This window comes from Pteropus medius, unplaced genomic scaffold (genome assembly GCF_902729225.1).
Source record: "Pteropus medius unplaced genomic scaffold, Ma_sr-lr_union100, whole genome shotgun sequence".
NCBI classification, from domain to species: Eukaryota; Metazoa; Chordata; class Mammalia; order Chiroptera; family Pteropodidae; genus Pteropus; species Pteropus medius.
This window is the reverse complement of record NW_024348533.1, coordinates 5981498-5996964: the sequence shown is the minus strand read 5'-3', so window position 1 is coordinate 5996964 and position 15467 is coordinate 5981498. Positions and strand designations below refer to the sequence as shown.

Genomic DNA, 15467 nt, shown 5'->3' with positions numbered 1-15467 from the left:
GTGAAGTATAGGATAAGGCTTCTTTTGTTTGTCTTTTGCTTTATTATTTTTTAGTTTAGTTTAGTTTAGTTTTTCTTTTTTGCATGTGGACATCCAGCTGTTTCAGCACCATTCTTTGAAAAGGACCATCCTTTCTACATTGACTCGCTTTTTCATCTTTAAAAAAAAACCAGTTGATTATGTATATGTGGTTCTATTTCTGGACCCCATGCTAGTCCATTGATTTATGCCTCTGTCCTTTAGAGAGGTTTGTTTTCAAGCTCTGTTAGTGTGTGCCTTAGTCTATCCGAGCTGCTATAACAAAATATCATAGACTGGGGGGCTTATAAACAGTAGAAATTTATTCCTCACAATTCTAGTGACTGAGAGCCCAAGATCAAGTTACCAGCAGCTTCAGCGTCTGGTAAGGGCCCACTTTCTGGCTCATTAATGGCAATCTTCTTGATATGTCCTCATATAGTAGAAGGGGATAGGGAAGCTCTCTGGGACCTCTTCATGAAAGGGCATGAATCCCATTCATTAGGGATTACTTACATACTTCCAAAAATACTGTCACATTGGGGACGAGATTTCAACATGAATTTTGGGGGACACAAACGTTTAATCTATAGGCATGTAGATGTAGAGTACCATTTACTCCAGGACTAGGAGTACCTGCCTCCTTAGGTGTAGCCTTTCTAGGCCATCACCTGAAGGCTTGGGCCCTCATAAAGATCTCTTCCCTCTGACTGTCTGGAACTTCAGTGCGTTCAACCTCGTGTCAACTCTAGAATCTTTGTTCTTTTCACAGTTCCCAGATATTTGTTCTTTGCCCTTCCACAGACACTTTTTTCACTGCATATTTGCAGTTTATTCAGCCTAAAATTCAAGGATAATCCTGCAGATTTCCAGAGCTACTTCTCTGAGCAGCTACCTTCTATTCTTGTAGTTTGTACCAGACATTCCAGACATTCCAGCAGCTGCAAACTTTGATTTATGTCTTTTCACCTCAGAAAGACTGTTGTGTTCTGACTGGGCTCCTCTTTTCTTAACCATGTTCTGTAAAGTGCCTCCAGGTAGAAAGTTGAGGTATTAAGGACTCACTTTTGTTATTTTCACTCAGGAATTAGAGTTGTGTGTTGTCTGTTGTCCAAAATCTGAAAAAAAAAATAATTTTGTAGATATATGGTTTCTTTACCTCAGAAAGGCTAGTTTATTAACACTTTCTTAATTATGGATGGTGGTGTTCATGTACAGAAAAAATTCTTAAAGTACAATTTTGGTAAATGTTATCAAAGAAAATTAGACAATCACAAAATCATTGATCAAAGAGTTGTAACTACTCCAGGGCACATATGAGGTCAGAATGTACTTTCTTGAATAAGTACCATTAGACAGGAATCTTGGGGCAATGGAGATGCAAAACTTATCCCATCTTTTTCGTTCTTTTTTTCCTTTGCATTTCAGTTTGGAAGTTTCTATTGACGTAGCTTCAGGATCACATATCATTGTTGGCTCCGTCCAGTCTACTGATGAGCCCATCAAAGGCATTCTTCATTTCTGTTGCAGTGGTTTCGATTTCAGCACTTCCTTTTATTCTCTTTTTAGACTTTCCATATATCTGCTTATATTAATGCATGTTGTCTACTGTCCGTTAGAGCCCTTAACATACTAATCGGAGTTGTTTTAAATTCCCTATCTGATAACTTGGTGTTATATCTGAGTCAGATTCTGATGCTTGCTTTGTCTCTTCGCAGTGTCTTTTCCTTACTTTTTAGCAGGCCTTGTAACATTTTTTTGAAAGCTGAACGTGATGTATCTGGTCACAGGAAGTGGGGTACTCAGGCTTTGACTGTGAGCTTTCGTATTAATCTTTAAGACTTGGGCAGTGTTTAATGTTTGTTGTAGCCATAGGTGCCAGAAGCTTCGCTTTCCTCTCATTTCTCTGTGTGTGTATGTGTGAATTAGTTTTTCACTTTCCTATTGTCTTTGGGTTACCTAAGAATTCCTTTTTAAATAGTTTTGTCTTACAGCTCTCTTAGTTGTAATCCACTGCTTTCATCCTGGAGCCTTGTTGCTGTGGTGGTCAGGTGTTGGGGAGGGGAAGCATTCTATAATCTTATGATTAAGTTTCTGTTTTCTAGTGTGTATTTTGTATGTCTTTGCTTTTCTGCTTTATTAATCTATTAATTCTTTTATATTTTATTAGTCCACAATGAAATGAAAATGTTAAAAGTTTATTTTAGTACAGATAGTTTGAGAAGACTATTCTGTTGCATTATTGGAGAGATGGTTACTTTAAGAGTCATGATAGATTTTGATAAGTTAAGAATGCATGTTGAAATTTCTTGAGTACTCATTGAAATAAGAGAAAAGCACTATGTGGCTTCGAAACTAACTGAGGGCTAAAATAGAATGGGGAAAAAAGCACCCAATCCAAAAGAAAGCAAGAAAGATGAGGAAAAAAACCATACAGAATAGTCAGGATAAACAGCACAGAAAAAGGTAGATATAAGAGCACCAGTATCAGTGATGATAGTAAATGTAATGGACTAAATGATCTAATCAAAATATTAAAATGTTAGACTATATTAAATATTATGTTTACAAACTACAAATAGAACACATAGGACATAGACAATTTGAAAGTAAAGGAATGGAAGATGTTATATTGTGAAGCCATTAACCGAAAGAAAACTGATACAGCTGATATAGCTATATTAACAGGGAGAAATGTTTCAAGACAAATTATTTCTGCAAATAAAATTGGTTAATTCATAAATGTAAAATAATAATATTACCAAGAAAGATATAATTAGAAATTTGTATGCTCCCATTAATATGGCCTCAAAATAGTAAAATAGCTTTTTTTTTTTTTTTTAAGATTGGAAAATATAAAACTGCAAGGAGTAGAAAAACCCACAATCAGTGGGAGGTATTAAAATTACTTTTTATCAGATTAATAGAACAAGAAGACACAAAAATCAAGATATAAAAGATTTGAATAACGAATTAACAAACTCGAAATAATGAATAAGATAGTATAACCAATAATTGCCAATATTCTTTTCAAGCAACGCACAATACTTACAAAAATTGACCACCTGCTGGACCATAAATCCAGCTACAACAAATTTCAAAAGGTTGAAATCTTTCAGAAAATGTTTTCTGACCACAATATACTAAGCTAGAAATCTGTAACAATTCATAACTAGAAAATCCCCTAACGTTTGGAAATTAAGTAACATCTTTAAAATGATCCTCAGGTCAAAGAAGAAGTCACAAGGAAAGTAGGAAAATATTTAGAATGGAATGATAATAAATATGTGAAATATCAAAATTGGGGAGGGGGTATAGCTAAAGCAGTGCTTAGAGGGAAATTTATAGCCACAAATGCATAGAACTAAAAAGGTTGAAAATCAGTGATCTAAGTGTTCACTTAAAGAAACTAGAAGAACCTTAGTTGAACCAAGGCATTGGTAGCTTCAATGCACCATGGGGAGTCACACACTGTTTTGTGTATCTTTATATGTACTTGAGCTTCAACAGTCCTGGGGTGGCCCCCCCACACACACACACAGGGAACGATATGGAAGTCTTACTCTGACAGGCAAGCACTTCTTATCCAGTCTCCACTTGGTCATGAATGTGAAAGCTCCTATGTGCGAAAGTTAAGAGTGTAAGAAAAGACCCTCTAAGACATGCATGATTTGGGGTGTGCAGACAAGTATTTGAATGTACAGTAATGGGAGTATGGCTTAGCAATATCTAATATCACAAGAAAAGAAACAACTGTGTGGGGCCATGAGGTACAGAAGGAAGTGGCCCCGTGGCCTCTAAGGATAGGAGTGTATTGTGTTCCCCTGGGATGGGGTATAAGCTAATGGGTATGATCATGGTGTGACTGTTCAGGAACTTACAAAATACACAGAGGAGGGCATGGTAGCCACAACCTCTGTAATTACATCATTTGGCTCCTCTTAACCATTTATCCACATTCTTCAGAAAGCACAGGTTGGGGCTTCCTTCCTACTTCCTCTATAACCCAGGCCTGTTTTCTGAAATAACCTATCCAGACTATTCAGTTATGAATGACCTTTGCAAATATTTCATCTCAAGCCGGTTCTGCTTACCAAGCTGCACTCCCTCCCCAACTCCGAATACACAGACTCACACACACCTATTCCAACTTCCTTTCCTCCGTTGTTAAGAACTAACTGTGTTATAAAGATGAAGTCAAAACAAATTACCATGAATAAGATGAAAGATCCAGTGCATTCCCAAGCCACCTCCAGTCTCCGTACAAATGAGTAAGATTTCTGATTGTTCCTTTTCTCCAGCACTGACACAGCATCTGCCTCCTCCTCAGCCTGGGGTAACAGGAGACATCTCCTCCTCCAACCTCAAGCTCCCTCTTTCCCAGCACCCACTAATATCAAAGAGGGCCAGAGTGAATGGACTTGTCTTTAAAAGCGAAACACCGATTATGGGTAGGGTTACCAAATTTAGCAAAGAAAAATACAAGATTCTTAGTTAGATTTGAATTTCGGAGAAACAACAAAAAACCTTTTAGTATAAAAACAAGACATACTTATACTAAAAAACTTTTTGTCGTTTCTCTGAAATTAAAATTAAACTCAGCACTAGTATTTTTTTCAGAAGCCCTAACTCTGGAAGAGAATTGTCACCAGGGAGGAAGAGGAAGTGCCTGGAGATTCTTCATATCCTCTCTGAACTAAAGGTTTCCTTGGGAGCTGTGGGCTGAGTCAGTCACGTGGAGAGCCAGCTCCATGAGTAGCTAGGAGAGGGCTGGGTCTTTCCGGGTACCTCTCACTTTTTACAGGGTCCTTGCTCAGTGCCTACTGGTGCCCCCTCCCCTGGCCTCATGAGGGCAGTGCATCCTTTCATCTGCTCAAGTTCGAGTTGGGATGGGGGATGAGTGCAGTCGAGGTAAGAACATAAACACAGGCATAATGTGCTAAAACACAGACGTTTGACTTTAATAAGTTATAAAATCAAGGAACCAAATTTTACTATACAGAAAATAAATGTATTGATTGCTGCGATCAGTAAGATAAAGTGTAATTTGATTCCAGCACCATGGTGATTCCTGTGGTGGCCGCCTGTCATCCAGGAGTGCATAGTCATAATGCTTCATCTGATAAAGACTTTGCTATTGAGCACCATTTATAGACTCCAAACAAAGAAGCAAACAAAAACCCTTAAAATACAAATGAAAGGCTTATGTGTGAGATTCCATTGGTTTTCCAAAAGGAGCAGATCAGAGAGCCATGTCCCTAAACTCTGGCACAAGTCTCCCCATGAACATAAAGTGACTCTCAGGCATCTTGGCTGATTTTATCAGAAGTGTGGACAGATAACATCTGAGTCTCGTGTGCTTGTGCCGCCCCCCAGGAGGCAGGAGCCCAGGGACACGGACAAGTGCTGTGTCTGGAAGCTCAGGACTGCTGTTAAGTCTGCTCTCCATTGTACCAAGCTCAGTGGAGGCTTGTAGCTCCTCGGAGCGGGGTGAGCACTGTGTTCCTAGGACAGATAGACCTCTGAGGACCGTCTAGTTCTGGAGAGTTCTACGGCTGTATGGTCCAAGGCACAGAGTATGGCATGTGGGGCTATAGCCACACTGGCCTACAGCTCCAAGAGGGCATCTCTCTTCCTCCAGCAAATGACAGGTACCCCTGGCAACGTCTCCCTGGGGTTTCCCGAAGACCTCCAGCCCCAGACACGCAGCCCTGTTTTGCAGGGATTGGGGAATGGCGTGTTCCCATCCCAATGCCCCCAGGCTGGGTAAACTGAGTGGTACTCTCTGGCCAGGGTTTGTCACCCGGACTTTTTTACATTCTAGGACGGACCCAAGCAAGAGCCGCCAGTCCTTCAGGCTGTGAATAGCACCAGTTGTCAGGGGCTCAAATGAAGAGGGAAAGCAGAGAGACCCGTACCTCATTATAGAGGCAGGTTTGTAAAAGTGCTTTGACCACGTCTTATTAAGGAAGGAGTGCTACTGTGAGAAATGTTCAAAAATGTTTTTTCCAAAAGGAGCTGATTTGGTTCTTAGGAGCCAGCAAGTTTTTTGAGACCCTGGAGCACGTAAGAGCACGTGTTTGACGTGGAGGCAGAGGGGAGGGAGGCAGGTATGCCAGGGGAGGAGGTGCTGGGTATCACCCAGCTGGAAGATTAAGCCTCATTCCAGAGATGGTTTTCACTATGTCCCACACCCTCACTTTGTCCCTTAGACCACACACAGAGACACACCCACACACATGCACAGATTCAGACAGAGATTTAGCACCGCAAAACTCGATATAAAGTAGCTGTCACGGTGTCATCCTGAGCCTCAGTATTCTTGTCCATGTAGCGGGGATTTAAATAAGAAAGAGTTCTCTAAGATCTATGACTGGCAAGAATAAAAAGGCTTTAGAACTTTTCTGAAAAGCTCAAGAATTATGCGTCAGGGTAGGCCCAGCTAAGGAGCAAATGTGCCCCCGGGTCTTGTAATTTGGAGATGTTTAAGGGGCCTGTTACTCTCCATGCAGGAAGAGGTAAAAATCAGCCATCGTCTTCTCATCCACCCCCACTCCCTTCCTATTTCTCTCTCATTCACATCTTGCTCACAAAGCACCATTCTGCCATAAAGAGAAGTCAGTACAGTTTGGAAAGAACAAAAGACAGAGCAAGCTCTCCCCACCCCCACCTGGTGCCTCCCATCGGAGGACGGTCTTGTGGCTCACTGCTGAAACTTCTAAAGGATGGAAGTAGGGGCAGGGCAAACCCACCACAAGCCCCTTCGCAGGTCCTTTGGATGTGGCCACCCTGGTGGCTTCAGTCCCACCCCTCTGGGACAGTCAGGGCCTTGATCACTCACTGGGCTTTCCAGCAGAGCGCAGGCCTCTCCTTCCGATGCACTCGGAGAGGAGAGAGCCTCTTTGGGAAGCTGCAGGGCTGAGGCCAGGCTGGCCAGAGGGGACAAGCATGGCCGGTTTGTGGAGAGGAACAAGGCCTGGAGCACCCGGCCACTTCTCCTCCCGCAGGAAATGTGGCCCAGTGTTCAGGTCTACCTTCAAGCCCCACTTACAGGGTTCTCGGTACTTTCTCAGAAGAAGTGGACAGCTTTCCAGCACAGACCTGGCTGAGATGCTCAGCACAGCCGGAGCTTTCCCCGAGTCCTTAACTTGCAAGCCCGTGTCAGGCCAAGTCTGGGGACCAGAGGCTTCGACCCTAGCAGACTCCTAGCCCTCCTTCTAATATTTAGAAGTGACCTTTAAGGACTGAGAATTTTTAGACAAAAATCTAGACTTCTACAGAAAAGCATGTTATCTGGTAACAGGGCCCAGCTATCACGAAGGCAGCAATGCTGGAGCTGACAGTCAAAGCTCTCAGGTTGTCCCGTTACCCAGCTGGCCACCACACTCATCCTTGCCACCTGCCTGGCTCTCAAGGGCACTGGAGTTCACAGCATCACTCTGCTCATCTTAGTGACTGATTAGTTAGTAAATACGTCACCATTTCGCCTACAAGTCCCCATGAGGCTTGTGCCTTGGCCCAGGGATTGGAAGGAAATGTCCTCGGTTGTCACCACTGAGGAAAGGAAGATCCCCAGTCACTGCTCAGAAACTTGAGGCCAATGGTTTCTCGCTCTCCGAGTTAGCCCTCCTGCCCACCCACACTGCCGGGAGTTGTGGGCCATCCCGCCCATGCCAAGCCCCAGGACGAGACTTAGAACATTCTAGGACTGGGAGACCCATGTGCTCACCTTGTTGCCACATGCTCACGACCATATATATACATATATTTTTTATGTCATCCTCCCTCTGTTTTCTCAAAACCTTTGGAATCAGAAATTTTGACTTCATCTCCATGACACAGGATTCGCCATCCCATGGAATATCTCTACAAGCAAGAACAAACTGCTATGGATGCTGCCTTTCCATTTTATTACAACTATCCGAGCATCTTCTTCTTCCTCATCTCATCCATGAGCTCTTGGATTCTTTGGTTTCTGGTCTTTTCATATCGGCTCGGCCGTCGAGGGATTAGGTTGGGTGGCTGGACTTCGTCATCCAGGCTGTGGATCTTGTAGGGGACATCCACGGCGTTGGTTTCCGGATGGTCCTTGGTGGCATTGGTGCTGGAGGCATTGAGAGGCACCTCCAGGGGCGGGCCTGGTTGAGGCTGCACCTCCATGACTAGAGTGGGTATGGGGAGGGTGGGCGTGAGCTCTTCGATGTCGTTATGCTTTCCAGGAGGTGGCTCTGCCCTGTCATCCACATCAGTGAGGTTGTCATGCAGGTTACAGGACTTGCAGCACAGCTTGTTGTAGTCTGGGATGGAGCAATAGCGAGATAAGACTTCCATCCTACAGAACAATGACTTGTCGCCTTGGCAGCGGCCCTCTGAAAGAGAAAAGTGGGACAAATAACCAAAGGACAAGGTAAGGGGGACTCTTTTCCCCCACAAGGAGTGGCTTGCTGCAGGTGGCATTGGAAAGAGCCCAGAGACAGCACAGAGGCAAGCGAGCTCACGCGATAAGTCTGTGTGGCTTTCTTGTCAGCGGCGCCTGGGAGCCTTGCCCTGGAGTGCAAGCCGTGAGCAGTGCTCCCCGCCTCAAGCAGGCCCCAGCTGAGTCCATATTTTTTGGTATCTTTCAAAGTTTGAGACAGAAGCGAGGCCCGTCTGTGATTCCAAGCTCATCTTAAGAAATGGGACTTCGTCAGGTCTTTACATGAGACATTCCCGTGGTAACCCCAATGAAATTGTGTAGCAGAGTTGGATTATAGTAATCTACAATCGGTAACTAGAACAAAATTATACCTAAAAGAACCAAATCCTAAAACCCAATGGAGCAGATTCCAGAGCCTCGGCTGTGTCCTCACCACACCCTTCATGTTTTCTTTCTGTCCTCACTCGCACTGCCCAGGTGATTTTCGTTTCTGAAAAGTGCCTTAAGGGAAATTAAAAATGACCTGAGCTTGGCCGGGCTTTCTTCCACTTGCTTCAACTTACCCGAGAGCCCCATGCCCTGCCATCTGAGCATCTAGCTGTTTCCCAGCCAACCGCTGCATAGCTTGACAGCTTCACATAGGCTAACCATTGTGCCCAGCATTCCCCACCTCCTTCCCACCCAAGAAATTGTCATTCATGGTCAGCTTACATGGAGAGCCCTGACTTTCTCCTCAGAAGCCCTCGTTGCCGCTCTCTCTCCGCATGGCTGCCTTCTCCCAGGCTGTCTCGACTCTGTCTGCACCTGTGTTAATCCCACCCACCCAGATCCTCTTGCCCCCACTCCCCGCTTCGCTCTATTGTCTTCCCAAATTTCCATTCCTCTTCCGTTTTCCCCACCACCTCATTCTATACACAATACAAACACTTAGATGATGTACAAAAATTCATTCAGCATGAAAGAATGAGCCACATAACAGAGATATTTAGTCGATTATAAATTCCCAATCCCCAGTCTCCACAGGCCCAGCTCTGCCTGCTGTTTCTTGTCTGACACTGCTCTCCACAGGGAGGGCCCCAAACCTCCCACACAAACCTCCACTGCACCCTCCTTTTCCCTCACTCTCCTCAGGTGTGACTCGTGCTGCCACTACGTGTCTCCGAGGACAGCCTTTCAGGTGCACACACCAGACCCCAGCATCCCCTATCCAGTCACCTCTAAGTCCATCAGCTTGTCCTCCTGGATCCTCCCAGATACGTCCACATCCTCTCCCACGGGCTCAAGTTGCCTTGCGTCTTGGCTGCACTGTGCTAAGAGCCTCCTCTCTGCCTGCCTATCTCCATCCTTCCTCCTTGTCTAGCTATGCTGCTCCAGTCAGAATGTGGCTTTTCAGCTGGAGATGTGACCACATCACTGTCCTGATTGAAGCCCTTGCATTACCTCTTGTTGTTTTCAGAAGGAAGACCTGTCCCATCACCTCAACAGCCACATACAGGTCTCGGACATGCTCTGCACTGTGCTCCTGCTGGCCACAGGGACTTTGCACATTCTGTGCCTCCCTTCTTCCTCAGCCACTCGCATCTCATCCTCCAGGCTCAGCTGAAACACGCTTTCCTCAGGTAGACACTCCTTGACCCCTCTCAGGACATTCAATCCCACCAGGATGTGGCCACCTGCTGCCACGTGTCTCCCCTTCTCGGCACTTCATCCCAGTTGGCAGGTTCACATTTAATTGTCGGATAAGGTGACTAATGCCTGACTTTTCATTATTCTGAAAGCTCCGAAGGGCAGAGCCCCAAGCTATATTTGGACCCTCCCTCTATCCTCAGAGCCTAAAACAGTGAATCAAAGAACACATAAATTAATAAACATGAAAAATATAAATGTGAATAACAAACACGGAAATCGTGGATTTTAAAATAGCAACGTCACCGGCCAGAACACACGGAGGCGCACCTACCACCAGAGGTGGACTCGGCTTTGGCTCTGAGCTTCTAAAATCAGGTGGAGGTGTGACTGGCTGCAGGACCCATGGTTCGAAGAGATGAACACCAGCAGGCTGTTCGGGACAAGCCCTGGTTTTCCTGACCTTGAGAACAAGCCACAGGCTCACGACGTTGGGGGAGAGAGGCGGGCGGGCAGGCAGCTGAGAGCCAAGGGCCGAATCCAGAAGTCAAGCTGGCAGATCCAGAGATGTGGCTTTCAGGGTTTGAAAACTGGTAGATGAAAACTGACACAGATGCCCAAAGTATATGACAGATGGAATCTGAACAGTCCTGTTTGAAGCTGGTGGAGGTGGGGTTGCTCAGAACTGCCCCCACGCTCCCTTCCCCATTCCTGGGCCCTCCTCCTTTACTGTCAGCCACGGAGGCGAGCTGGGTGAAAACCAATGGTCACAGATCTCAGGTTGACGCAAGGGTGCTCTTGCTAGGAGCAACGGCACAGAACAGGGCAGAGCCTGCCTAGCAGTGCTGATGGGAGGAGGGCAGCCCCTGCCACATAGCTTCGCCCTCTCCTGTCACCTGTCACCTGAGCCTTTTCCTTCAAGCGTAACAAGAAGGGTATTAAACACCTCCCTCACTGTCTCCTACCTGGCTGAGGAGCACCCCTCACTGTGGCCTAGGGCAGAGGGTCAGCCAACAATGCTCTCAGGCCAAGTAGGTCCCCACCCAGTTCTGTAAGTAAGATTGTACTTGCTGCTTTCCCATCACAAAGGCAGAGCTGAGTAGTTGTAACGGAGGCTACGTGGCCCCTGACACCTAAAGCATTTACTATGTCGCCCTTGAGAGAAAAAGTTTGCCGACTTCCAGTCAGGTGCTTGGCAGTGTCCCCAGTGCCTGGATCAGAGCTTGACACAGACAGCACTTGGCACATGTTGCTAAGCAAATGGAAGAATTGTGAGGAGCAGTCCTTCTTCGTGTCACAGACAGGCGGGCCACAGCCTGTGGCCAGCCTCCCTTCTCCAGGGTCCCTCCCCTCACCTGGCATACATATGGGTCTGATTGGACTGCATTGCTTTAAGGTTTTTAAAAATTAATTCCATGAATGAATAAATAATCGAGAAAGTTACTGACCGAGAGCTTGGCTATGCTAATATCAGCCCAGAAAAATTTCAAAATAATCATTAACCACCACTCTTAAAAAGAGGTCAAAGGTTGTGTACTTTTTAGTAGTATCACTAAGCAGAGAGCCGCCCGAGATAGCGATGCGTCCTAAGGCGCTGATGGGCCCAGGTTCTCTACCAAGATAAAAACTTCTGTTTCACAATACTTGATCTTCAGCCATTTCCAGCAGCAATTAACTCTGGGCAATACCTATTTATTGCCTTTCATGAACAGACCATTGACAGTAAACTCATATTTTATAAGTTGAAGTCGTCTGTGTGCCATCCCCACAATCATGGCTATATCTGACCACCACCCATGTTACTATTTGCTTAATAGTTTCTTCCTATAACTCTTTTTTTTTTTAACTTAAAATTTATTTTAGATGAAAATTTTATACTACTACCGTTCCTGGAAAACTCATGTAGTAATAAGGTGACCCAAAACACGAATACAAAGAACAGGTTTAAGTCCTCTTATGTCAATTTGTAAGTCCAATTTTAATTCCTCAAATTCGAGAGCGATACCCCAGCCCGCACAGATTTGAGCTGGAGAGATATGAGCAAGCGTGAGAGAGATGCCAGAACTCGCATGGAGCGAGGCTTCCTTCCCAGGCGCTCGTGATGGAGAACGAGACAGGAAGGGGCTGCTCGGTAGCACTCAGGCCACGTTTAGGAGCCACTTAAGTCACCTCCATCCCCACACTTTGGAAAGGACCGGGGTGAAGAAAACTTCATTCTCTCTTCTTGGCCAAGCGTCATTTGCCATTGTGCCTTTGATAGGTCGGCATCCCTTGTCCACCCACGCACCCTCTGTTGCCTTGGCTGTTCCCAAGCACATAGCAAGGAGCCCTTTGGGTGAGACCTCTCCTGGGAAGGGGCTGGATGGATGCAGGTCTGTCAGACACAAGTTGCCTTGGTCTCCTTGTCTGTCTTGGGCTGGAATTCTTGAATGATCAGAGCTCTGGGCAGGCTGGACTCAGCCGCAGCTACCGTGACCCCCACCCCACTGACCGACACCTGGGCATGGTACTGTGCCCTGGAGCCCATAGCCATGACGCAGGGTGGCCCCGTGCCATCCTTTCTCATGATCTCCCTCCTCCCTGGCATGGGACCTCTTTCCAGGAAAGGGAAAAAGGAGATGCCCACCACAGAACGCCTCTCAGGCCCCATATCAGGAGGTCCCTGCTGGACCCTGACCTTCTGTCTGGTCCTTGTTAGCAAGGTGAGCAAATGCACAGGCCCTGTGGCTCCTGAGGGCAGGCTCGGCTGAGCATACACCTGTGAATGTCTCAGGCCAGGTGCCCAGAACCACTGCTGCCTTTGCCCTTCTGCTGACCCAGACTCTCCTGGGGCACATAGGCACCTCCTCTCCCTGAACAGGGAGCAGACAGCTGTCTCAAGCACCAGTGCAGCAGCCTGGTGGCAGTTCAGGGTAGAGGGACCTGGACCAGCACTGTCTCGGATACTGACCCCACATTCTCACCCCATAGGAGAAATCCACCTGGGCCCCTTTCCTATTAAAACCTCCAACCAGGCGGGGAAACAGACATTCCCGGAGCGGCTCGTTTAGCACGAACGGTTCAGAACTCAAAATCCTGATGGACTGTCTTCAGGCTGCTGTCACATTTTGAAAAATGCCTGGGGAGGTGGTATATGTCTCCGTGGGGAAAGGACCCTAAACATCTACGTTGAGCAGGGGGAAGAGGGGCAGTAAAGTCATTTGAATTAGAAACTAAGGAACTAATGCGACAGAAGGGCACCCATGGGTCCACAGTGCCGTCAGCCACGGAGGTGAAGAGAAGGAGCCAGCCAGCAGCGTGCGAAACCCAAGCACCCAGTTTCACTGAACTTTTATTGAGTTTATTTGTGGGCTGCATGACAGGAAGTCTTTCCAGCGTTAATAAGAATAAAAGATCATTTTCACAGTCACTTTGGCACACACTAACGTCTCATAAAAAAAAAAACCAGAAAAGCGACAACAATGGAACCTATATAATACGTCATAAATACATACAAAACACTAATAAAATATCCCTGATAAACCAAAGTGCATATAGACAGAGCACAACGCCCAGAGCATATTGCACCTTCCCAGAGTCACTCGTGTCACTCACATGGCCTCGTCAAAGTTGGAAGTTAACAGTCATGAGAATTAGTATGTGTTACACACCAAGTATTTACATAACAGTAATTAGTGCCGGAGGCTGGCGCAGTTGGCAGGGATGCTATTCACAGGTGGATAGGACTGGGGCAGGTGGTGGGAGTGACGCAGGGTGCTACACAGGTCACTTGAGGGGCCAGGCATGTGCCCTCTGGTGTAAGGCAGTGCTGTGGGAGCCTCCAAGGGCTCCTGCAACAGTCAGCGCCCACTGGTCACCGATCTTACTGCACAGGTGGCTAGAGAGTGCCTTGGTCACCACACAGACCAAGGGGCTCAGGGAGCCAAGCCACGTGATTGGGAAACCTTATCCTTGGCCAGAGGTGGGTGACTCGGACCGCCCCTGCCTAGACCTGCACTACCGGCCTCTTACCTGGATCAAGTCCCCCTCTGAAGCTGGAGTTAGCAGCCAATTCTGTTACCTTTCAACTTTAAGGCATTTTCTACATAATTTTGTCTAAGCAAAAAAGCAATAAAAATTGAGGTAATTCTGTAGTTGTTCACACTGGAAGGCGGCTGCACCCACATCACAGTCTCTCTCTCTATCTCTCTCTCAATCTCTCTCTCTCTCTCTCTCTCTCTCTCTCTCTCACCTGGATGGGGTCAGGTGCACACAATGAGGAAAGGCCATTGGAGCTAAAGGACAGAGAGTGGGAGTGGTAGAGTATCCCTATGTCCCACTGGAGGGATACATCCTCCTCCATTTGACCTGAACTCCCCGAGGAGACAGGCATGGGGGCTTGGGCTGTGTAAGTAGGACACAAAGGCCACAGGAAGCACGAGTCAGGAGGACACACTCAGCACAGGGTCAGCAGCAGCAGCAGCAGCAGCAGAGGCAGCGGGAACCCCCGATGCACCGCTGGACACCCGGCACTGTGCCACCTAGCTTGGCGGCGCAGAACCGCATGCCGGAGACCACCGTGGCCTCGCTTGCCTCGGGGTGGGCGCGTCTGAAAGGGGATGGGCAGGCTTCCCCTCAACTTCCGACCTGCAGCTCCAGCCTGGAGGGATGTGGCCCCGCGAACAGGTCACTAAGTGGTCACATTTGCACTTTGGCCTCTGGCCCCTCCAGCACCATGACAGATCTTTGACCCTTTACAAGCTATCACCAACCAGGTCCTGGCCTCCCACAAGAGGCGAATGCCCGGGCAATGCCTCTGCAAGGCTGGCCCTCCCGGCCAGGTAAGCCAGGTGGCTCCAAAGGAGATGGTCGAGCACAGAGGCCCAGAGAAAACAGATTCAACCAAGAGCCCTCAGGAGGAGTCAGGGGAGTTTTCCATAGAAAGAGAGGAGGGGAGCCCACGGCAAGCTCCACAGGGCGCAGGGCATGCACTGGAGGGCAGAGGCAGAGTTATAAACGGGCCGGTTACTTGACGAGGTCTGGACCGGCGAGTCGGGGTCCTGTCGGGACAGCCACTGCACCACGTAGCTCTTCTTGGAGGGGTCAGACACGTTTCCTAGAGAAAAGAGAAAGGGGGCTGTGGCTGCTGGGGCAGCAGGCGAGGCCCCTGCCCCTGCTCTACAGCCCCTGCATCCTGGAAGGGGCCACGGAGGGGCCCAACTTCTCAGCGTGCTGCTCAAGGCTCTCCCTCGTGACAGGTGGACCCCAGCCTCCTGCCTCCCCGCACCGTGCATCCTGGGTGTCAGCTGCGGCGCAGCTACAGCTCTGATCTGTGTGATGCTCTTCTACACCTCATCCTAGGCCTACCGAGCAGGGCACCCACCGCCCTCTCCAGGAACACAGGGACCAAGGGAACCCTGGATCTAAC

The 15467-nt window shown here is 47.4% G+C and overlaps 1 protein-coding gene across 1 annotated transcript in view; it reads right to left on the bottom strand.

Annotated features, from left to right (window-relative positions):
• Positions 1-4950: 4950 nt before the first annotated feature.
• ADAMTS2 (ADAM metallopeptidase with thrombospondin type 1 motif 2) overlaps positions 4951-15467 on the bottom strand; it is a 204940-nt gene continuing 194423 nt past the window's right edge. The window contains 2 exon segments of the mRNA XM_039880269.1: positions 4951-8387; positions 15069-15155. Of these exon segments, the coding sequence (XP_039736203.1) occupies positions 7936-8387; positions 15069-15155 (539 nt within the window). The 3' untranslated portion in view covers positions 4951-7935.